Source organism: Kryptolebias marmoratus, linkage group LG24 (genome assembly GCF_001649575.2).
Source record: "Kryptolebias marmoratus isolate JLee-2015 linkage group LG24, ASM164957v2, whole genome shotgun sequence".
NCBI lineage: Eukaryota > Metazoa > Chordata > Actinopteri > Cyprinodontiformes > Rivulidae > Kryptolebias > Kryptolebias marmoratus.
In genome coordinates this window covers 11,292,916-11,319,779 of record NC_051453.1, presented here as the reverse complement: position 1 = coordinate 11,319,779, position 26,864 = coordinate 11,292,916, and the positions used below count along the sequence as shown (strand labels likewise).

The 26,864-nt window shown below is 41.5% G+C and overlaps 1 protein-coding gene and 1 long non-coding RNA gene across 4 annotated transcripts; both read right to left on the bottom strand.

Annotated features, from left to right (window-relative positions):
- Positions 1-310: 310 nt before the first annotated feature.
- On the bottom strand, positions 311-26,864 carry osbpl9 (oxysterol binding protein-like 9). 3 transcript variants are annotated; one of them, XM_017407298.3, is made up of 24 exons: positions 26,720-26,863; positions 24,783-24,833; positions 22,527-22,605; positions 16,612-16,688; positions 13,042-13,137; positions 12,491-12,538; positions 10,982-11,011; positions 10,829-10,879; positions 10,272-10,310; positions 7,340-7,433; positions 6,551-6,652; positions 5,426-5,585; positions 5,079-5,191; positions 4,666-4,784; positions 4,488-4,573; positions 4,203-4,383; positions 3,753-3,837; positions 3,546-3,656; positions 3,397-3,460; positions 3,178-3,318; positions 3,004-3,082; positions 2,675-2,766; positions 2,442-2,577; positions 311-2,243 (listed from the first exon to the last, which is right to left on the bottom strand). In XM_017407298.3, the coding sequence occupies exons 1-24, from the start codon at positions 26,828-26,830 to the stop codon at positions 2,169-2,171; spliced, it is 2,220 nt and encodes a 739-aa protein (XP_017262787.1). In that variant the 5' UTR covers positions 26,831-26,863; the 3' UTR covers positions 311-2,168. The 3 variants fall into 3 exon arrangements, with proteins under 3 accessions (XP_017262787.1, XP_017262788.1, XP_017262789.1); XM_017407299.3 differs by lacking the exon at positions 10,272-10,310 and having other exon boundaries at positions 26,720-26,864; XM_017407300.3 differs by lacking the exons at positions 16,612-16,688; positions 22,527-22,605; positions 24,783-24,833; positions 26,720-26,863 and adding an exon at positions 15,122-15,499.
- LOC119616784 lies at positions 17,782-22,512 on the bottom strand. The gene is made up of 2 exons (XR_005232816.1): positions 18,518-22,512; positions 17,782-18,381 (listed from the first exon to the last, which is right to left on the bottom strand). It is a non-coding gene; the product is annotated as an uncharacterized LOC119616784 (long non-coding RNA).

The window sequence follows — 26,864 nt, the reverse complement described above, 5'->3', positions numbered from 1 at the left end:
ATATATACATACTTTGAGCGAGTCTTAAAGTATCTGCCTTTGCTTGTTTGGTAAACTCCATATCCAGAGAGAAAGAATATTTAAATATTATATATTTAAGGTCTATTAGAAATATGTTGTCAAGTGGGAAACAGGTTATGGTTAAGAGTAAACACTGAACTAAAAATAAAGTATTGTTTTAAGTCTATGTGTTTAGATTAAAATGCAGTAAAGATCTTAATGAGGACGGTGATTATTCATAAGAAAGGCTTCACAACATGAGAGAAACAAATCAAAACCTTTGAGCATTTAAAAGAACCGTGACCAAAACTTGGGAATTAACTCATGGAGATTTAATATTATGCATCAATAAACAGGAGAACTGGATACAATCAACGGTTATGATGAAAATAAAAATAAAAAATACATTTGTTTTGATTGCTCTCTATCAGGCAATCCTGAACGATACTGAAATGAGCGGCAAGGCCTCCTTTTAAAAGGTCATAAAAAAGACAAAACAGAGGAAAAACAAAAGTCCTGGCTTCAAATTTAGTTATATTTGATTTGGACCATATCAAAAGCACTTTTGCTTGTGTTTATAGGAAAGATAAAGTAAAGAGCTATAACTATTTGAACATGGATGTCACTGGATTTGAATACAACAAAAACTGTCTTTAAAGACCCCTTCATCAGAATAAATAACTCCAAAGAGCTCTATTTATCAAGTAATCAGCATTAATGGGCAATAAACAATCAAATTTGAACTAAAAATAATAAAAGGAATAATTTTGAGCTTAACATTTTTGTATTTCTTTATAGGTCACCCAAAGAAAGATGGTTCATTAAAGCATGAGTAAAGCAGGCTAAATGTAGCCTCTTGTGTGTGTAAAAAAAGAAAAGATAACTACAAAAGAACATTAAAGAATCAATTCTGCCTCTGAAACCACAGCGGTGTTTTCAGGAGGTCTACTCTGGCTGCTCGTGAGCGGACATCACGTCTGTCCATCGAAACAATGTGAAAAAAAAAAGAAAAAAAAAGACTATTTTAGCTTCAGATGCTCCCTGTGGACCGGTTGTGCAGAAGAAAAAAAAAACAACAAAAAAACATGTAAACAATCGTTTTGTTCATAAATGCCTTCAGGTGTTGTGGAAATTTATGAGAGGTCTGTTGGCCGTCCAGCTCAAAAAGTCCATTTAACCTTTTGTTTAAACATTTATTTTGGCATAACTGACACTGGAAATTTGAAGCCAATTTGCATATATCGTTTAAATAGCTCTCGTCCCTCCTGATCTGTGTTTAGATGCCATGGCTCACGTAGGGTTTTGCTTCTGGATAACACTCAAGACAACGAACCAATGAGAATGACCACAAAGTTTCCTATGAAACTAAAAAAAAAAAAAACATCAAAAAGCTAAATGGAATGATCCCTAAAGATGTAAAACCATCAAGTTCATACCCCCAATAACTTTACACTATTGCCAAAAAGGAAAAAAAAAGCTTTAAAAATAAAAAAATGAATATATACTTATATTTTAATCATATGTATATCTATATATAAACATCAGTTGCAGGCGAACAGAGAAGTTGTCTCTCTCTGACATTCATCTGCTCCACTGTAAGGCTGTCAGACTGTGGGAGGGGGCAGCAGCTTTCTTTCCTCGGTCACCAGATTCCCTGAGATGTAGAGCGCTGTTTTGTGTTTTCTTTTGTTGTTTTTTTTCCTTTGTCGAGCTTTACTTGAATTGTACACAGTCATCTACAAACATCTTGCCCCCCTCCCCGCCTCGCTGAAAATAGCGTGTCAGGAAAAAAAAACAAGTGCTGCTCTGGATCATGGCGTGTGTCTGTTGGAGAGCGTGGTCGTGGAGCTGACGGATGAAGCCCGGAGGCGTCTCGTTTCTGCACTGCAGTCTCATGTTGGCAGGTGGTCTGTGTCGGAGGCCAGCGGAGGTGAAGTCGCCCAAATAAAAAGAAAAGATTTACTAATATTCAGGTTACATCTTTGATGCTTTCATTCATTTTTCTTTTTCTTGTTTTTACAGTCAAATGCAAAGCAGTGTACATATTCAATCAATCATCCCAAGGCTTGGATAAGAAGTGGTTTTTGCCAAAGAGTTCTTATAAAGACTCTTGTCTGTGTGCATTTCTTTCTGCACGTGTTTGTGTTCATCAGCGTGCCACGGCCTCCTCAGTGCCTCTGAGAGGCTAATCTCTTTAATAGCGGCTCATCGTAGATCCAGCACTCCCCGTCTTCATGGAAAAGCTACAGAAACAGAAAACAAACAGACAGTTTAACATTAACGTTCATTTAGGCAACTAAACCTTATGGGATAAACTCAGATTGTAAATGCTGCTGTTCTGTTGTGACACTCATAGGTAAAAGGTGTGTTCAGGTCTCAGTTTTTAGCAGCATGTGGTGTAAAAGCTTGAATAAATGTTCTGACAGCGCAGAAAACCTCACCCTGGTCTCCCACTGCTGCTCCTTCTCCTTCCTCTCTCTGGCTTCGGCTCTCTGCTTCTCCTCCAAACGGTGTTTGGCTTCTGTTGCTGCGTCGATGTCTTTAAGCTTCAGGTTCAGCGTCACACCCCTCCATAGTCTAAAGCACCAAGAGTCAGAGTCAAATCAGCGTTTTGATTCTAGGTTAATAAAGACACCATGGAAGCCCGTCAGAGTTAACAGATTCTCCCTCTAACCTTCTGGATTCATACTCATGCTGATCCTCCAGCTTCCTCACTTTCTTCTTAATGATGCCCATTTTCTTAGTGTCTATAAACAGCGTGTTTTCCTAGAATCACAATAAATATTTAGGGTTAAATTCCTCCAACAGAAGAGTTGAGGTAAAGTAATGTTCTCACAGGCATTTATTAGCAGATTGGTGGAGAAGGAAGAAAACGTTTAATTCTGGTGTTGATTCAGCTTTAAAATCACAAAGGAGGACACTACATGGCATTCTTTAGGTGCAAATTCAGCTTTCTTTATGCGCTAAATTTCTGAAAATAACACTAAAAGACAAAGGACTCACTCCGGTTGCCCACTTGGCGAACATCACTCCGTTCCATTCTCCTTCAATGGAGCAGAAAGACTTCTTGTCATTTGGTGAGCTGCGAGAGAAACCAGGAAAACGTTGGGAAATTAGTCCCCATAAAAAGTTGAGTCCCCGAGTTAAGATTCATGTTGAAATCCACGCTGCGCTTACAAAATCTCCGCTGTGATTCTGTGCTTCTTGCCGCCGTAGAAAGGTTTGGTGTGGAAAACGATGTTGGCGCTGTAGCCCGACTTGGAGCAGGAGATGTTGCACTCTCCACCCAGCTCCACCCACGGCACCGTCAGAATGGACCTGCGGGGACAGGCTCGGGTCAGACAGGCCGGCTGTCGTCAGCAGGCGGTGACAACAGAACAACGTTCCAACACGTACCTGCCGTATCCATTGGGGAAGGTGAGAATGTAATGCTCGTCATGCTCCAAACAGGAAACACAACCTGGGTGAAGATCAGAGGATGCTCGTTAGAACCACATGAGGCAAAGAAGGAAACATAACTGTGTTTAAAGAAGTGTTTAGTTTACCTTGGCCGATGTTGTGAACACCTATAGACATGCCAAGAAACTTGGACTTAGTCCAGATGTGAGCGTTGAACTGGATCTTCTTCTTCAGACACTCTGCGTAGAATGCAGAAACTACAGACAGAAGACAGAAAACAAGTAAACAAGCTGCCGCTCGGCTGGTTTATGCTCAAACAATTTGGCTAGAAAAGAGGAATATTTGGTACTCACTGGGTGGGTGGTGAGAGACCTGCTCTGCCACGAAACTCACACTGTTGGACGAAGACCAGGGAACTGGACCATCTGATACCGTCTCCTAGAGTCCAACAAAGCAGACGACAGAAAAGGAGCGAGAATAAAATAAAGGCCGCACCATGCTAACACTGACAGCACTTCAGAGCTAGCATTTACTATTACTACGTTACGGTAAATCAGGGTAGAATCACAACAGGTTTTAAAAGTGAACTTAGGCTTTTGCTAAATTATGTAACTGCTTACTCTGCTTGCCTTTCCCCCTCAAATTTATGTAAACTTTAGGGAAAAAACAACAACAAAAAACTAATTTAATATAAGTTTTTTGTAATAGCATATAAAGCCTGATAAATACAGCGCCACACTGCAGCTAAAGATTAATGAAAGGAGCCTTGACGCTCAGATGACGACAGTAAAGCGTCGACTCACCGTCTGTGGAGAAGGATCGTCTGCCTCGTTGGGAAGATCCCAGTGGCAGAAGAAGACTTCGCCCAGAATGGGATTGTAAGGTTTCTTGGCCACCGAGCCTTTCCTGCCTGCGTGGAAAGCTGACAGGTACCACTTCACCACCTGAACCATGCGCTCTTTGGGCTCTGGCTGGTCAGCAATACTGGAGAAGAAAAAAAATAAAATCAATTCAGCGGCGTTAAATGCCAAATTCTCATTGCGGCTCATCTAGAGGAGGTTGTTCGGACTCGTCAAAATGCTACTCACCTTACGAACAAATCAGGATGTGCAAAGAAGTCTGCGTACATTTCTAACAAAGATCTCCTCTCCAGGATGAAGGTAGGCAGGACCACCTAGCGGGTCAAAGGAGGAGCGTTTGCAGCTTCAAAACGTTAAAAAAATGGCCACCAAACAGAAAAAACGTCGACAGAACAGAGGTGCTTACTTTTGTGAGGTCCATCCCCAAACGAACTTGAGAGAGCAGATGCATGATTACGCTTTTGTGCTCTTCTACGGACTCGCCCTCACCATCATCATCGCGGTCGTCATGGCTGTCAAACTGATCTGAAGAAACGACCGATGAATCACATTTTACAACAAGCAGCAGCATGATGGATGTGTCTGGAGATTTTCCTCGCACCTTTAAGAGTCCTTTAAGTTTCTAACTCTGAATAAATCACATGACTCATATTTCTTTTTAATATTCATGCATGTAGAGGAGGACTGGTGCTGGTAATTGTTCTATAGATGAACTTTCACTGGGACTTAAGGGCAGATGCTCCACTTTATTACACAACTGACTTAATCTTTGAAATGTAATGTATTAATCAGGTTATGCATCTTAAGCACCATCTTCACCTGCGTCTGTGGTGCCGTTGGACATGGATGAGTTGAGGGACTCAGTCGTGTTGGGTCGCTTCAACGCCGTTTCTTCATTAGCGGCGGGCGAGGCGGCGGGAGCCCCTGAGGGTCTTTTTTTTNTTTTTGGGGGGGGGGAACACAGAAGAGTTAAAGAGGAAACAGGAAGCTGGAGGGATGAGGCGATCAGACGGAAGCACGCAGGCGATTCTGCTTATGCAGCTGGATTTTTCTGCACTGTAAGCCATTTCCCCACCTGAGATGATGAACTCTGTAATGACTGTTCCTTTCAAGCTACAGAACGACAGATCTACAGCAGGCTGAGCTGAGGGCGATAAGACACTCACTCTGCGCAGTGTTTGGGCGAAGTGTTGCTCTGGTAAAACTCATCGGCGTCATAAAATTCATCCTCGCTGGAAGAATAGGAGAAGTCTGGCACAGAGTGGGGGGGCAGGGGGATGTGAGCTGGAGAGGCAATGCCGCTGCTGGGGCCCGATGGGCCACTCCCTAACAGAACAACAAAAAACAAACCAGTGTCATTCACGCTGGGGATCTCTACCTTTTAATTTGATGAAACAGGAAAAAAAGCTCTTTTAATCAGTTTAAAAATGATAAATCCAGTAGTATGATGAACAAGCTGTGCACAGAAACATTAAGCTGTCTTTAACGCAGCGACTGCTTCCTCTGCAGAGCGTAATGACTCCACACTCAAGCATGCAGCAAGCCTCCTTAATGCACCGCGCAGCGTTTTAATCCTGCTGCCTCAGCACAGAAAACAAACAGGGAGCAACCTCTGCTCCCACCGCTTGGCTTGATTTCATTTACTTAATGTTCACAAGCACAAGAAGATCTTTGGCTTGGAGACAAAAATCAAACTAAGCAGAAAAAAAAGTCAATTTCTCAAGTTCAGTCTTGCTCTTAAAACTCCTGTTCAAACTCCTTTAAAGAAAATCAGCCATCCCACACTGTAAGAAGAATTGGTTACTAATATTTTGGTATTTAAGCATCAAAACGAGTGATAAATGTGAACATGTTGTTTAGTTCATGAAGAAAATGTCCTTTATGATTGTTAAACTGCTCCATAATAAACAGGTTATTGTTCCACATGAGTAACTTGTAGATCTGGGGTGAGACACACCTCATTTTGGACAAATAAAATTTATGATTGTTATTTTGACTAAATTACTGAAATAATAAAATCTGTGCAAGGTTTTAATTACTGACTCAGCATGATAGATTGTAAAAACAAACAAAACATTTACATATGTGCTTGCATTAGTGAACAACAGTTTATTTTCACATTTAGCAGTTCCTATGCAATAATGAAGTGCATCACTCTTTATTCAGCAGTTGTTTATTTTGCCAATAACTGCAGAGAAAACAACAAGCAGTATTTACATTTTTAATTGTTCCCTTACTGAAAAAAAAACCAACTAACTGCGCAGAATGAAATGAATAAAATTGAAGCTTACCTGTGCTATTGGGAGTTGGGGTCTGCAGACTGCCCATCACTGTGACCACGGGACCAACTGGTAACGTGGAAGGTCGGTCTGATTTACACACCTGAGAAGCGTCTTTTGCAAAAAGAAAAAGCAGAGTTAGCACCGAAGCCTAAAAAGGAAGCCAGCTAGTACTTAAAACTAGAAGTTCATCCCAGGTGCTAACAAGTCTGAGAAATATCTGACAGGCAGAGGATTCAGCGGTGGGGGGTGGAGATTACAGAGTTTATTAAGAGACCAAAATTAGAACAACCCACTCTGCAAGCGCTCATTTTCACAGCATTTTTAAACAGCTGAGTCACAGTCATCTGACCCAGACCAGTGAAACAAGAAATAAGAATAAATTCACTTTCAGAGGGAATTACATTTAAAAAAGTGAACATATTCACACAAATACATGACATATAAATAATTACAATGAAGCTTCCAAACTTTGTCAGTGTTTCTTAACAAAAAAAATGAATCAATTTCCTTTCAAGCATCGAGAGAACATTTATAAAAATTAATATTCATATTTTAATTGTAGCTTTAGGACATATTCTACCCAATAAATAAAATTTGCCATGATGTTAAAGAACAGAATTCTGTCTGTGCAGATAAAACATTTTTATTTAAAACAACCAAACAAAAAAAAACCTTCTGTGCAACAATAATAGCTGTGTGTGGTTGATCTGAACAGCAGGGGGCGCTGTTATCCCCGTTATGCAGATTACACAACAGAAAGAGCAGCTCTGGAGGATGCTGCTGAGAGAACGACTGTACCTGTGGGTAGTGTGGTCTGTGTTGGCATTGTGGTGTTGACTACAGGGGTCTCCAGGGGGGGCTGGTAGATCCCATCCACTGGGTTGATGGTGCTCTGGAGAAAGGAAAATAAACAAAACAAAAAACATAAAAACAATAAAAACATCTGCCTGATTAAAAGCCTTGCTGGAGCGACTGCACACTCACACCACTGCCTGCTTACAGTTTAAGACCTTCCCAAACAGACAAAACAAAAAAATATGTTTGAATATTTCTACACAGTAAAAATAGACGTTTTGAAATCTTTTCCAGGAGTTTGTGAACGCTCTGAGCCATGCCAGGGCGAAACATTGAACTGCTTATAGATCAGGCTATTGATGACAAGAAGGGAGGATTGAAATGCCCAATCTAGTTCAGACAGATCAATTTCCTTTCACTGCACGTCCTGTAAAACAGCACTTTTACCTCACATAATTAATGTGAAACATTAAACACCACCAGCACAAAAGCTAACACCTCTTTATTTCTGAGCAACCTTCCAATTAAAAAAAAAACAAAATAAAACACATAATTCACTCCTCTGGGCTGGAAAGTCTCATAACTTTTAGCTCTGCCTCCTAATATTCCTGTCATAAAAATCAAAGGGGATTTATTTCTAGTGGTCCGCCTTTACATCCTACGTCCAGGCAATTAAATACAGACCCACAAACTCGACACGTAAAATGTTGCTTCAGTTTAACAAGGTCACTGCCACCAATATCCCAGCTGACACAAACACGGACAGTAAGCGCTGAAACCCAATCATATCGACCCTCGTTCTCCGGCAACTGACCCTCGGGGCTCTTAGTAACACGGAAAAGGAATTTCATCATTATGGCGTAATATCCCCTTATTATTACTGGAACCATGACAGCTTTACTTTCTATGAAATCTGGAAATGATCTGAGTCTAACAGGAACCAGCAGAGTGAGTCAGAGTGACGACTTTGTCCTTAGATACAGGAATCGAATTTAAAACTTATTTCTAAATAATTAAGAAAAAATAAAAATCACACTTTGTGCTTCGATGTGAAGGTAACGACCCTGGAAAGGTCTCAGTTTGTGTTGATCGGAGGTTATAATTGCAGACTTGGCTGTTCTAATTTTTGTTCCCTCACGCCGTGTTCATGCGCTTTAAAAAAAACTAAGTCACTGACTACTAATTATAGCCAATTGCAGAAATATTGGACTGTCACGGCAGGGCCAGTCAGTCGATCTTTGGCCTTGAAAGCGGGAAGCAGATGGGAGAAGGGCAGCTGGACATCAAGAGCAGTTTCGTCTAAAAAGGTCTTTAAAACCACGTGATGATGGATTTCTGCGTAAATTAACGCAAGCAAGAAGTTCTCACGGCACGACTAAGCTTATTTGTTTATATCTAATATCTTATGACAGATAAATACTGATCAGGCTGCTTGTCCCTTTGATTTTAACGATTTATTCAATTTGCTGTAACTTCCCATGCAGAGCGGCGCTCGGCCAGCTCTACGAAACATGCTGTTAGTGGTTTTAGCAAAAGACGACAGCGTATTCATCATTTGCTCCACATGAGACATGCAGGCAACGAGACGGACTTTTAGAAGGGCTATAGGTGCTCACATATCTTAAGCAGAAAGCTTTTGACATCTAAAATGTGTAGTTATACGAGGGGACAGAGCTTATACTGTGCTATTTATACCAACACTGTACTTAATGACTGTGGGATTATGTCAGCAATAAGAGCAGACTCACTGTATGAGTGGTCTGGCCTCTGTGGGATTCATGTGTCAGGAACTATACTGTAAATTTCTCCATGTGCCAGACCATTATTGACAAATTGCAAACATTTTCCAAAGCGGACATTATGCTTTTAGACTGATAGTCAGCTTCGCAGGAAGCTCCTGGTTGTTGGAGGATGATGTGCAGATGATACATCTTTGCAGATCTTTTGTTTGCCTTCAAGCTCTCACTTTGTTCGTTTCTCAAATTTTTACAGCAACACCACCCATACACAACGTTCTTCAACGTATATATGCATCACAGCCAACTAAAAACAGCAACATTTTTATCTCTATTTATACAAAAGCATCTAAAACAAGCTGCCAGACAAGATGGAAAAGTCACCTTATTGCAGTTCCTCATTAACAGATGAGAACTGGCATCTGAAAGCACTTCATTTACAAGCTGCGATGTCTGGAAACCAAACCTGAACGGCGAGCAACACGCGGAAAAATACCAGCATAAAACGGCTTTTCTTTTCTTAGCTTAAATTTCATGGTTTAGGAGCCCACTCCCAATACTTCCCATGCAGTAATGTTTGTCGCTAACAATATACTGATTGAAATGAGCATCAGAAAACTGAGTTTGGAGTAAAGGCTCACAGTGAACGGTCTGGAAAGCCTCAGACAACGCTGTTAGATGAACATGTCACAGTTAAAGCACGTATACTTCCTGGTGTGGCCTTTAACATAAATGCAGAGCCTGTAAAGTGTTGCCTGGATGGCCTTCCTGCCATTAGGGCTCAGCAGTTCAATAAGCAGGCAGTGTGAGCAGGAGAAATCAATGGTGGACTAGTTAACTTTAAATTATGTGTAAAGTGACAGGCAAGCGAACACACATGTATATATATAATACAAAAGTTTCAGTTTTGTGTAGCATGCATGAACAGATTGTTTTAATGAAGGAAAGGATAGTTCCCAACCACTGCTGAACAGAACTGAAATCCCCAGATTAAAACAGGACTAATGTTTTAATCAAGAAGACAGAAGCTGCAGAAACGACGGACAGAGCTTATCTTTGAATTTAATGGCATGCTCTACAGATCTGATTCATCAGCGCTTCGAAAGGAGAAGGTAAATTCTGCCAGAAGAGAAAGTTAGAAGGTTCCTTGATTTGATTTTTTTTTTTGGCGGTCATGGACAGAGAGAGTTTAAACTTACTATAAGTCCGTTTGCGTGCTGTTGTTCGTTACTTTGGTCCTTAAAATTTTAAGAAGACAGTGTTAGTCTGCTTTGCGTAGCAAAGTTCAAGAGTCATTTCAAAAGGCATCCATCTGTGGTGAGATCCATTTTCTTTCCCCTCTATAATGATGTTCTTTAACTCGCCACAAGCAGTGATCATTTCATCACATGGTAAGATCCAATTTTTTTTAAACAGAAAATAAGGTACGATTGCTCTGCCATGCCAATCTGTAAAGACACCCACGTTTCCTCAAATGTTTTTATTCTGTGTCGATAGGTCAAAAAAGCCAACAAAGTCACACCTAAAAACCACATGCACAATTGCACCACTTCCTTTAAGAGAGCTGAATGGAACATGTGATGAAACGAACACTGGGCTACACCCTCCTCATTCACTCATCCAGACAGCAACTGTAAGCCAGGAACTACCCCTAAACCCCGAGGTTGCACACAGCGTCCGTGTAGCCTTCCAGGAAAAATGCTTTGGATGAAATTATCACAAAGAAGGAATCAAACACGTAAGGGGTTGTGTTTACCTTGGCAATCTGCAGCAGAACAATACAGTGCTTGATGGACTCTACCATACTCTGAAAGAGAAACAAACAAATAAAAAATAAAAAAAAATACGGGAATCTGTTAACAAGCTTCCAAACTCAACAGGAAGGGAAATGTGTGAAGTCCATACTTACACAAGTAGTCTCTTTCAAGTTTTCTATTTTCTGTTGATAAAGAAAAGAAAAAAAAACAGGCTGTAAAGTCTGAGAAATTTAAGATTTATTTAGGTTTTTTTCTCCATGAAGCTGATGAAGTTTGATAAAGCAGGTTTGATGACACTTACAGCACTGGCAGGTTTCAGTGACCGAATATTTGAGTTAAACATACAAGAAGTTCTCAGTCACACCACTGATGTGGATCACACACACATACACAGCTACTGAAACACCTTGAAACTGAGCTACTTCCTCCAACAAAACCAAAGATCCTCACGGTTTCATAGATAACATTTCTTAAAAGACCCAGAGAGGAATTAAAGAGGAACCTCCTCCTTATATAAAGTATCAGAGTTCTCACAATGAATCAGATGGGACTTATTCTGCTTTAACACTCAGGGTCATAATGTGTCCTTAGTAGTAGATCCACTAAATGTCCAAACTTGGCAGAACATTGCATTATCACAAACATAATATTTTTTTCTGTAAGTCAAAACTCCAAACATCTCTGGTAACAAATGTGAAGATTTAAATCAATAATTTCAGGTAAATTGTTGTGCAAACAAAGCAATCAGTCTATAACCCTATTAATTCAAATGCAAATCCTTGTTACTCACGCCTTCGGCCTTTTTGTACATTTTATTAGTACCTCTTATTTGCTGTGAACCAAAAATCCTACCTCTGAAGCTAAAAAAAGGACACCGACGTCAATAAATACTAATATTAGAAGTTAGGCTCATTCAAGCAGTTGATTCTATTGAATCAGAACTATAGAAGGAGGCATAAATAGTTCATAAAAGACAGAAATAATGATGAAGAGCTGACATTTTTGTTAGTGTCGTTTAGCCGTTTTGGAGGAACTAATTAACACCAATTTGGAAATTTGACTGGCTGAAGGCATTTTAAAGCTTAATGCCTAAAAACTGTTCCTGTAAACCAGGAGGTTTTCTGAAAATGAAAAGTCAATGGGATTCTGATGCAGACAACAACATAAAATGAAAGCCAAGCTTCAAACCTCAGCATACGCAGTGAACAGGTATTACATTTTTTCTAATATTCATCAACTTCAAAAAAAACAAAAGGAAAAACAACAACAAAGACTATTTATCCTGGGTCTGCATCTCTGCCTCAAACTAGAGCAGAAGTAATGTTGCATCAGGTCAGAGGATAACCTGCATGTGTCATATCCTGAGTTAAACTGATCATTTCTTTGCAAACTCTGAACGTGCGATAAGTCATCAGTCATGTCAGACAGAAAGTGGAGTAAAGTTTCAGTGGGCTCATTTCCAGCTCCAGTGCAAACAGGCCAAAATGTCATGTATTTTTGTCATTTTTGATCCCTGCAATGATGACAACCAGCTAACAGGCAAGACATCTTACCAGATTGACAGCTAATAAATTAAATTTGACTGTTTTTCTCTAATAATAACGAGAACAGGCGAGCAGAGAGCCTAGGCACAAGGACAGCGCTGCCCTTCTGGTACTCACTCTGCGCGATTCATCCTCTTTGCAGTCCTTGATCTTCTCATCAAACAGCTGTTTTAGGATAAGAGATGAAAAGGAAGGGAGGGGGAAAAAAAAGAAAAAAAGAAAAGTCAAATGGGTCAGGGAGAAAATCTGTAGCCTACAGATGATTTGGCTTGAGATAATGTGGTGACAAGCAGCAAAATATTCTCACAGGAAGTGGTTTTAATTCAGAGGCTCTTCAAAAAAAAAGACTTTAAATGCACAGAACAAAGAATGAACTATATGCAGCTGCATCGTCTTTTGCTTCGTCATCATGCGGTCACAACTCAAAATTCTACTTCTGTTTTGTTAAAAACAAAAGTCCAGATCAGCAAGACAACTCTGTGAAACAGATTTACTGAAGACAGAAAGTGTAATGTATGTGATAAACAGACTCAGCGTGAATCAAGGATTTTAACTGTCAGATGTTTGGATCTTTATTTTAATTTATATATAGTCAGCTGTACATATCCTTTGTTTTACATCCATGTTAAAACTTAAAATGTTACCATCAGACTGGTGGCGATACACACCTTTAACTGATCAATCAGAATCTGTAGGTAGGCGTCAGCTTCAGATAGTTTCTTGTCAAAGTCTTGAACACTCGGTACAAATCCCGCCTCTGCCTCCTGCAAATAGGAAAACAAGCAGAGCTGAGTACAAGCGCGTCCGCAGCCAAAACCTCTGGTAAAAGCCATGCCGATATTTGCATATTCAAAGCGAAATACGAAACCGCAGTAAATAATCTAGGGACAAGCATTTACACATTCATTCATGAAATGCTGGGCTGCCTCCATCACCTCATGACCAGATGAGCTTTGTGAAGTGTTGCACAAAATGGTGGACAGAAACGTCAACATTTCAGGAGAATCTTCCAGCAACGTACTGTTCTGGGTGAAACGTAATATGAATAGTATTGTTTACATGAAAAGCAAGCGTGTCCGTCTGCTGGACTGGAGGCCAGCGCAGTCCGGGCTTCAACAAAACCAGGAAACCCAGGAGCAGGAGAGCCGCAGACCGCGGGAGCAGGCTGAGGTGCCCTCACATTCCCGGCCCCCAGACTCCACGCATTCACACACCGAGGACATTTCATTACATAAGAGCCATTAAAAGGTAATTACTGGCCTGCTGACCAAGCATCAGTCGATCTGTCCGAACCCAGAACCATCAAGTGGGCTGAGAGATGAAGCCACGAGCAGGACTCAGACTTCACCTGACTCTGTCAAAGCAAGCAGTCTTTGTGCCAAACTATAACCCCTCTACGTCAGGCGATTCAGTACTTCAGTACATGACTAACGCAGGATGTGTCGGTGCAATTTACTGTCACACAGCAGTTACTCTGACATGGAAAACCACAGAACAAACTCTTCCATAGAACTGCAGTCAGAGCGAGCAGAAATCTCACTAAATCCTTATCTTGCGAGTAAATTGAGCTCTAATCAAACCGTGGCGAGCGCAGCTGCCGCCGCCTTGGATTTGCTGCGACGCACGCTCCCGGTGTCCTTCCCTCCCGACGTCGGCGACCTCATGGGGACGTGAAGAAAAGCCATTAACCCAAGGCGAAACATTAACAGCCGCTCTGGCCGGAGACCTGCTTAAGTTTAACCATGTCAAGCTTTATAGAGAGCAAAGTCTGTGTTGCTCAGCAGCCATGAAGCAAGCAGTTAACGGGGCAAACTTCCTTAAGGGATCAAAGGTGCACGCATTGTTAGTTCAGTGGGACTTCGACAAGAAAAGCAAAACACGTCTGAGATATACATTTAAATATTGGAATGACAACATAAAACCATACTGTGAGTCACAAATCTGGTAAAACCTTCAATCTCTCTTGTAAGAATACTTTTAAACGGAGGCTAAAAGCACAACAACACAAAAACATCTGGTCACATGATCCTATAGAAACAAGTGAAACAGTGAGGAAGAACTTCACCTGCATCTTGACTGTGTCATATTACAAAACAAGGGCAAAAACCTCACTAAAATATTCAGAATAAGAAAGCTTTAATCAAAGTGAGTCTTCCCCAAACAGCTTGGAAACCATTCCGACTTATTTCTGATATGTTACAGACACTAAAAGCCTAAATCTGAAAACTTAGGTCTCGTGGTTAAAGCCAACGAGAACAGATCCTCTGTTATTAAAGGGTGGACAGAATGTCTTGTTGTGGCAACATGTAACAGAGGGGAAGTGCAGTTTTCCAGGCAGAGGAAATAAGTTTGGAAACGGAAAGTCAGATGCAGGTGGCTGGTTTACAAGCAGCCACGTCACTTCGTCGTCGTTCCAGAAATATTCCCAGATGCCTGCAGGTCTGCTCCTGGTCGTACTCACCGCCCAGACCGAGCCTCGCTGACACACACACACACACACACACACACACACACACACACAGAGGGAATCTTTGACAGCAGCTCGCGGAGACGTGCACATATGAACCTAATCATTTGTGGCTCTCCAAACAACACTGCCCCCGTGAGCTCCCTCTGCTCCCCTCCCTCCCTCTATGTGTTTGTCTTTCCACATGGTGTGACCCACTTTAAAAACGCTGCTGCTGCCCGAGCGTCGCAGTGCAGCCGTTAAACTTGCCTGGTGGTTTTCTTTGTGTGCGTTTTACTTACAGGGCACCTCGCTCCAACGAACATGCTGCGTCAAAGGCTGAAGCATCTCTCAGGCCATTTTGCCTGACACAAGCGCCTCTTTTCTCCTTCTCTGCCTGCGTTATTCGATCTTCTCCCTCCCCACGGCACTAAACCGCCAGCTGTAGTGAAGTTAGCATTATTTTCTCCCTCCTCCACATGGAAACAGGAAACAAAAATCCCTCCTCCTCTGAATCTCCAACGCAGTGTGCCAGAATAAACCACGGCAGCCTTCAAGCCTTCAGTTTGGCTTCAATATATTCTTTAGCAGCAATTTATCAGCTGACCATTTGGTGTGAGGCAGACAGAGTCGAGTTAATCCAGGACCCTCCCCTGGCAGGAAGGGCACACTTCCTCTCACACAGGCAGGAAAAAAAAAAAAAAAAAAACACACAGCAGACAAGCACTAAAAGCCACCCTGATTGGCTGAGGCAGCAGAGGCAGATGTTTTGCTGTTGAAGCAACCGCATTCAAGGTTGGTTATTTCTGGTCACATGATCCTACGAAAGCAGCTCATATTAAGTGTGTGTGTGGGTGTGTGTGTGCGCGCTAAGCGAGCAGACACACGTAGTACATGAGAGAGATGTGCCACGAAGGGAGGGGGAGCAGAAAAAAAAGAAGAAGGTAAGAGGGAGGGCAAATGACAAGGTTGATTATGGGGATGAAAAGGAAAGGAAAAGGAGCAGACAGAAAGAGCCGTTTACAGACGATGACGGGGAGAGAAGACTCAGGAAGGTGTGTTTTTAAACGAGACAAACAGGGAGGAAGGTGAGGATGGGAAATGGGAGAAGCAAAAAAAAAAAGAAAAGCGAATTGGCTGAGACACACTCAGTCTAAACAACCATATAAATCAGAGACAAACACCAGCGGGATAAAAAAAAGCTGCCAGCAGGTTGGTTATGAAACAGAATTTCCATTAAAAAAAACAGCTTTGATTTTCATCACACATTGTCATAACCTTTTCCTTCATAATGGCACAAACGTTACCTTTAAATAAAACCAACTCAGAACTTCATGCGTACTGCTGTGGCAAAATATGCTTTTAAAAACACTTTCTGGTTAAAACTTTTTGGCTTAAACTTTCAGTGCTCTGAAAGTTTAAGTGTCATAGGAGCTCATGTTCATTTCTTACTTTTTAATGAACTATAGCTAAAGTCTGCTACAACTGCAACTTGATGACAACATGCTCTACATATTCAGTACATCTTCACACCATATTTTCTCTGTTTAACATCCACTTGCTGCTCGTCGACTCTATGAAATACCATCCATTTGCATTATAATACAGACAAATTTCCAAACTCTGCTCTTATTCAGACAGTTTTTCTGGTCCTATTGTAAAAAATAAGGAAACGGTGACTTTGTGTTCAAGGTAAGCATGAAGAAGCACAACAGTAAACAACTATCTTCCTCCTGTAAGTTTGATTCCAGGTGCATACGCACATATTCAAACAGTGAGGTTGGCCACATACCTGGAGTTGGAGGGTGTGACGGAGGATGGTTCCCTCTAAGGCGTGGATCCACTTCTCGCGCTCATCCGCATCTCGAGCTGATGACAGAAGCATGCACACACACACACCCAGTGAGCCAAGTTTTCCATCAGGAAACAATCAGAAACTGTAGTCGAGTTACACACACCGGGACGACACTGAGATGACATGAGAACTGGTGGCAAAGTGATGGAAACTTCAAAAATACTAAATATTTTTATTTTTTTAATGACGAGAGAATATGAGCTGCATCCACAGGAGCCATTTTGTATTTTCTATCCCTCACTAATGCGGGGTGAGTCGCACATTATCGTGCATGAGTTCAAGCTAAAAACAGATCAAGGTGTAAAAATGACCCAAAACTGCAGCAGGTTTGCCTTTTCCCTATTTGAAAAGGAAGTTTTCACGTGAGACTTGTCTTTGCAGGGACGAAGCTGCGGTAATCTCCGGGTTGTGTTTCCACATGGAGACTTTTTTCTCCCATCGTGGCTGCACCCTCTGAGCGAAGAACAAAAACAGGCTGCCAGCAACATCAAACTGTCTCTGCACAAGCTCCGGGACATGCAAGGCACACACACACACACACAAACTGCAAATGGTTCCTGCATGCTTTTTGGTGGCATGGCATAAAAAATAAACAAACATCCTCGAGAGGCCTCGCCTTAGCTGCAATATGGTGTCCCGACATAAACGTATGTTTTCATGTTTCACAGGTTATTTTGTTCATGCACACAAAGCAGCTTTTATTCTGCTATTTACGTGTAGATGGTCAACCTTGAATGATAAAACCTCAATTTTAAAAGCTGCGAGGGGAACTTGCGTGCCCTTAAACTGTTAGCAAACTATGTTCTGTGTCAGAGTCTCTCTCTTTTTTATTGAGCTGAAAGGAAGACTTCAGCAGATGAATGGCTGTGCAAGCACGGACGCTGAGCCATGCTACAGCAGAAAAGCTTTTAAAGACATTAAAAGGCAGCTGAGGCTCAGGCCAATCCACTCAGACAGTGCCTCAGTGGCCTCTCACTTTCCCCTCAAACCAAACAGACTCGTCAGAGGAGCTGATTATGGTAGCTAACATGGTTTAGCTGCTATTCATGGCAAAGATGAGCCGGTACACCAATCGTTTAAAAATGAAGACTGGCACTGTTGTTGTTGTTGTTTTTTAAAATTTTTGAACTAGTTTTAGTCATTTACTTTCACATGTGTGCACTTAGTTAATAGTTTTAGGCAGCCAAACACACGGTGACCTGCTGGGTTAATTATTCAAACATGCTTTATGTCGTTTAAACATTTACTTCTCCGAAAACATTCAAGAGAAGGAGGAAGAACCGAAGACTTGCAACTTTGACCAAAACATCTGCTAACCTACGAAGTGGTAATTAAAAGGTGCTACATCTAAAACACAGTCAGATCTATAATCATGTGGTGCCGGATTGGAAATGGGTCAAGGCTGGAGCGAAGATTTGTAGCACATTCTCTATCAAAAACGAAATAAAAAAAATAAAAAAAAATCACAAGATTCTTACAGCACATATCAAGGCTCGTTATGAGCCGTTTTGCAGGAATATGAAATTTAATAGAGGAACAACAAGGTGACAAAAGTCTAAAAGTCCCTAAGTTCAAAGTTTTACTTCTAACTGTAAAGTTTTGACATTAACAACTCACTCCTGAGTTAGAAACTGCAGCTGGGCCGTGAAGGTGCTGGGACTTCTTGGTGACTCAGTGTTAGCAGAAATGCCATTTTCTCACTGAACTCTGAATGTTTGCAACCAAAGGAACAGTAAGCCATGCAGTTATGTTTTGTGCAGCCACTTTTTGAAAATCACTACTTATTTTCGTGCACTCGGCTTGCAAAGCTATTCTAGGCTGTGCACATTACTTCATTGCCTACCTCAGCTCTTTTTGTATCCATCTTGGCAGCCTCCCCCATGTTTATGAGTTAATCTACTGGAAACCACTTTTTAAATGAAGGCAAGAAGATTTGGACCAGATTTTTTGTAATAACTAAATATTGGTATGTTTTTTTTTAAACCTGGATATGCTTTCTGTCAGAAGAGACCTCTATAAAAAAATATAGCTCTATCCTGTTAAGATAGGCTGGAGACGCCCACCACAAAACTGAGATGGGCTCAAGACACCCGTGACGACTTACACAAATGTTTTTAACATGTTGGAAATGCAAGCGACAAGCCTGTGAGCCTCTGCAACTCAAGTGAGGAAACTGGGAACCCGCGGATGTTGTGAGAGATTCTGCAGACTCCATTACAAATGCTGTTCGCCAACTAGTTGCCATGAGTCGCAGCCCAGTGAGATACTGCCTGAAGAATACAATGTTGTTACAGACCATAAACCCTCTAAAAAAACTAAATAAACCAAATTACTGTGGGCTCTGATGCTTCTCTGATATAGAAAAGCACAGCAAGGAAGCAAAGCTTTCAGAGAGGAAACACAAAGAAGAGGTACTGAAAGGAAAACAGAGAAGCTCCCACCTACAGACACCTTCACAACGATTACAGACACCTTTCCAGATACAGAACATGAACGAAACAGGACTGAAAATAATTTGGCATGCCTAAATGTCGTTTCAAAATTAAACATTCAGCTTCCACATATAGAGCTGCAGTCCTCTTAACAATACATGCTACCACATGCACCATGGGGAACTGATACTCTACAAACAGAGAAATGCATCTCTGACAAAGACCATGTGTTAATGTCTTCTGTCACATGATGCAAACCCAACTAACCACAACTGACAAGTAAAAACAATTGTGGAGCAATCAGAGATAAGCAGTAGCTTTTCCATCATACACACAAACACTTTGCTCCTCTGTGACGTGCTCTGCACAGAAGTTAAATTACATATTCACCGTTTAAACCCCGTTTCTTTTGTCATTTATTCAACATCTCTTAATAAAGTAAAACAAAACAAGCTCAAGTTTCATCTGAAAATAAAGCCAACTCCACACTCACGATTCTGGTTTCACTAATTTCATACCAATCTCGTGTTTTATATGCGTGTTAAAAAAACAAAACAAAACAAGAGCAGAGATGGTGATTAGAAACAAACTCTTAGCCAGTGACTAGCGGAAAGTCTAAAATATTCTTGCTATTCTTCATTCTGCAAACTACATTAATGGAAAGGACCTGTTTGTTTTGACTGGGGCCAGCCTACTGTGTCAGCAGGAAAAGTCGTGATATTGTTTGACCAGCAATAAATTCATGCAGATGCTTAGCCAACTGTGAATGAAGCACTTATGGGATTGAAAATGTCACTTTATATGACTGCTGCAGTCTGGGTGATTATGTCTGAAATCAGCCACAGCTCACGACTTTCCAAATGAAAACATCAAGCCGACAGCATCAGTGATTAAACCTTCACCTAAAAGATTCTCTCCATATGTTGTTATCAGGTCATCACATTTAGTTTTTACAGTGCTTTTAATCGTAATGCTTCTTTATACTAAAGGCCTCTGTGAATTATGCATGGCAACTCTTTCTCCTCTTGTCATCTTCAGATGAGCTGATATAAAGTCATATGCTACATGCGCCACTGGGAAGCTTTTATGACTGCAACACATCCAGACTGTGATATTAAATATCTGAATGTCCTGTAGAATAAAAAGTCTCAGAGGAATAGAATCAGAAGTTATGAAGTGTAAGGTTCTCGGCTGCATTTTCTTGGTGAAAAGGCAAGAATCTGTCCAGAAGTTTGCTCTTTTAACATGATTAAAATCTGATTGTGCAGATAAAATAGAAACTGACATTGCTTTGGATAGACATGGGAGACTTTGCCAAGAAACAAAGAAAAGAGACAGGTGATGTCAAGATGAGGACCCTGAAGGAGGTCTCTCATGCTGGACGGATGCTCTTAGCAGGCTGGGTGGCCTCCTGACATGAAGAGAGGAGACGACAAGAAATTGATAGCTTCTGCAGATAAGAGGAGGTGAGCAAAGAGGGGGGAAAAGAGGAAAAGGCCTCTCAGGCATCTATGATGCACCGCCAGGGGAGCGGACCTGATGAATAATGGATGACTCTCTAAATAGAGAAAGAACAGAGCACCACTTCATGGCTAGCACAGTGGCCGGCTGCCTCCAAAATATTTTTTTAACTGTAAAACCGTGAACACTTGAGAACTGTAATGACCCAAAGTTATAATAAGCTGAACAACATCCGATAGATTATGGGGAAAATACATTCTGGCATTGGGCTGCAATGCTCTACCCACCCACAGCCTATACCTGTGTGTCAGCACATACAGACTGGCACACGAGCACATATACAGGCACACACATTCAGACGGTGTGCAGACTGCATTACATGAAGAGACAGAGATCGTTTTACATCAACAGGGAATTCTGCTCCTGCCCAACATCCTGTGCAGGTGCTCATGTCCACTTTAACAGCTGATGTAGACAGAATCGCAAGTTCAGCACACACAAAGTGCTGATTTTCCAACTCATCCTCTAGAGGGGATACGTGAGATGCTCCTCTGGAGGGCAGACATTTTTCACACTGTACATCGTTGTTGCTCAAAAAATAAAAAGATAAAAAAATAGGAGCACAGATCTGAGATTTTATGAAGAGACCTAAAACAATATTAACCTACAACTAGACAAAAAAAGCCTCTGCAGAGCTGAATATCCGACACACCAACACTCTAAGGTTTTACAAGCGACGCTAAACCCTGATTACCTTCAGCAAGAAACCTCCACAATAAATGAAGAGAACATGACTGATGAGCACACACTGTAACTCTGATGATGTGGGATGCAATTTATTGCCATCCAAAGGAGAGGAAAACGAAGTTTGCCATTTAGTTATGATCTAACTGCAGCTAGCATGCTTCCGTCTCGTATAATTTCCCGGCACCTACTAAAACGGTCTGCTTCTCCCTGCTCTGAGCTGCCCTCTCACCCGCACTCAAAAACCAAACCAGCCGTGTGCAACAGAACACTGTGCTCCACCCTAACGCTCCATCCCAGAAGACAAACAAACAAACGCCTCCTCCCTCTCCTTGTGCCCGGCACTGGCATGCATGCTGACCATGAGACGTGCACGGTTTCCTCCTTACCCTTGCGTTTGTAGAACCACAGCATACAGCTTCGGAACACAGACATGGGACAGGGCATGGAGGAGGTGAGAGGGGCCGGGGACCCATGGACTGTGGCTAGTGACCCTCAAGGCGGAGGTGAAAAAGGGGGGAAGAAGGGGGTGCTGGAGGTGAAGTGTGCAGGCGAAATGGATACGGACAGACAAATGGAAGGACGGTGATGAAGGAAACTTAGAGGAGATTAGTTAAAGACCTGGCGGACAACAGAGGCAAAAACAAAAAGGTGTCTGCGGTGTACTTGACTGGACAGCTCAAAAAAGGAGCGATAGATTGACAGGACGGGAGGGGCCAGTCCTTTCCCTGTGAAGTAAGTGGTTAGACAGCAAGCAGCAGCAGTGGTGCAGCAACCAGAAGAGACCTGAGCTCAGCTCCGAGCTCAGCAGTATTCCCTTATTATTCCCCGAGGCTCAGCTGTAGAGACACACAAACTGGAATCTTCTTCTTCTCCTTCTGCTCCGGTCAAAAGGGACGAAATGACGGGAATAAAAAAGAAATCTGTTCAGCTTGAAGTGGAACAAATCACGTCAGTCTAACTTGGAAAGATGTAAACAGCTCTGCGCACGCAGCCCACTTCAGCACTGTATAGATGCGTGCGTGCGTGTGTCGTGCGTTTCCTGGCATTAGAGCAAACCAATCCAAGACTTTAAGAGGTGGGGAGGGAAAGAGGAGTGAGAGAGACAGAGAGAAAGCGGACGGCACAGATGGATGCTAAAGGCATCCCAGGGAAAGAGAGACAAGTCTGGCAGCAGAGGGAGGAGGAGGAGGAGGCACGATGAGGACAGCTCACCTTGGAAATGGAAAGTCTTCTGGTCCACAGTGATGGTGAATGTGCTGTCGTCCTCGTCATCTATGCCGATCACAGCTCCCTAAGCGAACAGAGAGAAGCAAAGAGCGGGACACGTCACACTTTACTTTTCATTCCTGTCCTCATGCCCTCCACATGTCCCAGCAGCCCCTTAAAATAAAGAACAATGAGGAAAAAGAGAAACGGACCTTCTCAGCAGCTCACTCCCCCCTCCCCCATTTTTAAACATCCATTTTTTTTTCCTCCCCCCCCTCTGCCTCATCATCTCTTTCCAACATTCACTGCGTTTCTCTCTCTCACACAAGCATATGAATGCAGTCTTTTGGAACATGGAAGAGAGGGTGGGAGGGGAGGAGGTGGGATTTGGGAGAAGGAAGGAGGAGAGAAGCGGGGGAGGGGGGAGGGACACACACACACCAGGGACAAGCAGCTAGCAGCAGTTAACAAGAAAAAAAAAAAAGACAGAAGCGCAGAGAAACGGGCCTGCTGGCGAAGCTGGGACACAAGATCCCAGCAACAGAAACCGGTGTGATGGTCTGCATGTGGACGCAGATTACAAACCCACTCCATAATTACTAATGAGTGGGTATCGAATAATGGAGATGCTATTATCTGACACAAAGGTCTTTATGTCACACATTAAAACCACTGAAGGAATGTTTCTGTGTTGTCCTGTCTGTACTATCATGGTTTAGCCACTGAGAAGAATACTAAAACTAAAAAATACTCAAGAAAACATCCTTCCAGTCTGAATATTTATTAACGTTTGCTACCAAACGGTAAAATATCTCTTGAATCACTGAACAGATTTTCATGAAATAATCAGGAAACTTTCAGGAAATAATCTGGAAGTACGTCTATAAACAGATTAACACACACACAGTTAAAATATGGTGTGGAGAGTCATTCACATCTCATACTCCAAGCGCTAACAGATCATGTGAGATCAAGCAAGATCCTGCAATATTACATGAGATCGCACAATCAACAACATTTGACCAAAATAGCTACAGCTCTGTCACTTTTCAACTAGATGATTTTAGCCTAAACGTCCGCCATGAAGGCCAACAGGATGGATTTTGCCAGGCCTTTCATTTCTAAATATATTCTTCTGTGTTTAAGTGTCTCAAAAAGGTTCATAAAAAGTATCTGATTCCAACAGAAAGTATCAGATGAATGTTATACAACTGAAACCATCTTTTCAGGACAGCATGAGAATAAACGACATTCTGTATTTTCTAAGGTACTGTAGTTGGAGGAGATGCTTCCTCTTTTTTTGAGAACTTTGACTTTCAAAGTATTAACAACGGCTGTTGTCATTGCTTCTAATAAACTCCTCTTTTTTTTTTTCAAGTTTAAATGAGATGCGTTTATTATGCTGAAACTATAAGGATGCCTGAGCTTAATTGAGTTTAGGATTTAGTTGGAAACAGAGTTTAAGCCTACTTTGCTTTTCCCAATCAGCCTGACACCATCCAAAAAGCCGAATATAAACAAAAGACTTGCAGCTGAAGTCATCATGGGGTTTGACCTAAAAAGCAGAAGTAGAGACAACTCAAGAGGCGGCTGTGTACAACAACCACACAAGTGTTTTAACCCACAACCTCAGTGGGTTGACGTAATTGCTCAGCACGACCTGCATTCTTGTCACCGTGCTATCTGACTCGTAACATTGATTAAGTCATGTTAAGACAAACAGTGAATTATACAAGACAAGCTGATCTTTGTACATGGCTGTTAGATATCCACTGCAGAGTGATATGATTCTCAAAGAAGTCATGACCAGAACAATAGACTACTCAGAAAAGTGAAGAAAATCTTATCAATTTAAATCATTATTTACTTTCTTTTAGATTAAACCATCTGTTGGAAAACTAGAGAAATAAAGCACTTGAAAAAAAAAGTTTTTGCAGCACTAAGGCTTAGATAATTAAAAAAAACTTCATCTTTTTACATACAAAAGGGAGACCTCTGCTGCCATCTAGTGGACAATCTTCTATACTGCAAACATGCGTTGTAGGGTAAGAATCTTTACAGAAAAGCTGCAGAAAAGATCGTTTTCCTGCATAATATTGATTAAATAAGTCTCTGTGGTAAATCAGCAGAAAGCTACACTTTACTGCAGGAAGACTGAACTGTCAAAGCAAATCTCGTCAGAAGAAACAAGTCGGCAAACATGCAGAGTAAGAACGTAGGACACAAAAAGACACAGGAAGAGGACGACTTTAGGAATCTTACCCTGAGTCGCACACAGCCTCTTCTGGATCCTCGCATCATTTTGTCTTTGGACTGTAAACCAAACAAAAACAAAGAAGTGGGGAGCTATTAAAATCAGTGTAAATAATATATATTTTTTAAAAAAGGAAAGTCTAAAAGACACCGGCTACATCTTGGTTAAAAAAAGCACAGGTTTGAATAACAAAATACACAAAGTCTCCAGTTTGTTTATACTGCAGCTACTTTAGTCTCCTGGGCCGCTTAAAGAAACCAGTAAGATATTAATATCATCGCCTGTACTTTTTATAATGTACTAAGAAAAATGTCATTTTGCTTAAGGCAGGAACATTTGACACTAATCAGTGGGTCCAAATTAAGTTGGTACACAACTAACTGCTGTCTTGCCATGAATGCAAATAGAGCTATTGAAAATAAAAATCAATGAGCTATTTTTATTCAACAATGCTCTCCACTGTTGCAAAGGCTGGAGACGAGACTCCCTCCTTCAAATGAGCTTCATTATTTCAGAAACAACTACATTTAGGAGGACTCTGGAGGACATAAAGGGTGACTTTGATTACATCGCTTCTCATTCTGAAGCAAAGTGGGTTAAAATATATGTTAAACTGAGGTTCATGCTATAGTTAATGCTCCAAAAAATGAACTAAAAGTGACCAACTGTGAAGCTTTGTTAGACAACAGATCAGCTGCAGTTTACTGATGTTTCCTAACGTCGACTAAATTTGCCTTCAGCTTAACAACTCGCAACTTTTAGCCAGAATATTTTAACCAGTGGGTAAAGATTTTAAAATATGACACACTGCTAAATATAAATCAAACTTTTTTCGGCACCAGATGATTCATAGAAAGTGTAGTGTGTAGTTTAATTTTAAAAATAGTTTCTATTTATAGCAAAAAAAAAAAAGAAAAAAAAAATCACATTAGGTTATCGAGTCTTAACAAGCTTTTATGTCAGGGTTTGTTTTCATTATCTATTTGAAACAAGATAAACAGGAAATGCGCACACTTGTGAGGCTTATGCAATCAAGTGCTTATTACTTTTCTTAGTAAATTACTCCAATTATTTTTTGCACATCTAGGCTTTTTAAACAGATGCTTTCATTCTGTCAGGAGCTGACAATCTACATTTATAAAAGGGGGGCTCAATCTGACCTTTTTGTTTGACAAAACCATGGTTATTCTCACTCCTGAACTTCGCCTCGACCACAACCAGACTTATTTCTGAGAAGTAGTAAATCTGAGAAGAAGTACACTTTGGAGAAGACTTAAATAAAAGCATGTGTAACATTTTAAGACATCTGAACCAGAGAAGACACTGTCGTTCCTGTATTCGTATAGAAGATGACTTAATCTGGTAACAGAGACAACTTTCTGAGAGGAAAGCTTATCTCTTGGTTGCTGGCCTTCTTATTGACCTTGTATTGTTTGTGTAACACCGACAGTCTTTGGTTAGTTTCACTCCTGATATAATCTGTAAAGTAAATTCACAGCATTGATCAAAAACTAATCAGCTCCTCCGCCCGTAGTGTCTTGGAAGCTAAATTTACACAAAACAGTGAGAATTAGACTTGTACTGATTTATCTAGGCTAAACGTCACTGTCCCTACCCCTCTAATGTAAACTATTTTTAACAAATGCTTCAGCTAGTATGTGCTGTGTATTCCTGCTTTTAGCCATGCTAGCTGGAAGCGTTAGCGGAAGCATGGACAAAATACTGCCACGCCATTGGCCTGTTGGTCCCAACGGCCCGCTGCTATTGGCCAAAGGGTGGCTCAGTCACCAGGAAGACCCGCCTTTTATGAGCCAGCTGATACTCCCAACTCCTGACAAACACCAGGCCGTTTCTCACTTCTGTTCAACAACAAGCGACAACTTGTTCACGTTAGACCTTCCCGGTGCGTCGCTTCAACGCGGACGAAGCGTGAGGCTCAACGTACCGTGTAGTACGACAGCAGGCCGGCATTGTAGTCCAAGACAAACCAGCGATACTGCCAACCTTTCATGACGTTAGTCCACTTGCTCAGCGGCCCCTCCATGATGGACGCCATCTTTACAACAGGCGTCGGTTGGGGGAGGAGCCTT

Bases quoted from the DNA above. Each gene is read 5' to 3' on its own strand.
- osbpl9 (XM_017407298.3), bottom strand. From the start codon at position 26,830: ATGGCGTCCATCATGGAGGGGCCGCTGAGCAAGTGGACTAACGTCATG. The intron at 7,434-10,271 runs GTAAGTTTAAAC...TCCTTTCTCCAG, and splicing joins AGCACGCAAACGGACTTATA to AGCACCATCAACCCAGTGGA. The intron at 4,574-4,665 runs GTAAGCACCTCT...TTGACCCGCTAG, and splicing joins TGGGGATGGACCTCACAAAA to GTGGTCCTGCCTACCTTCAT.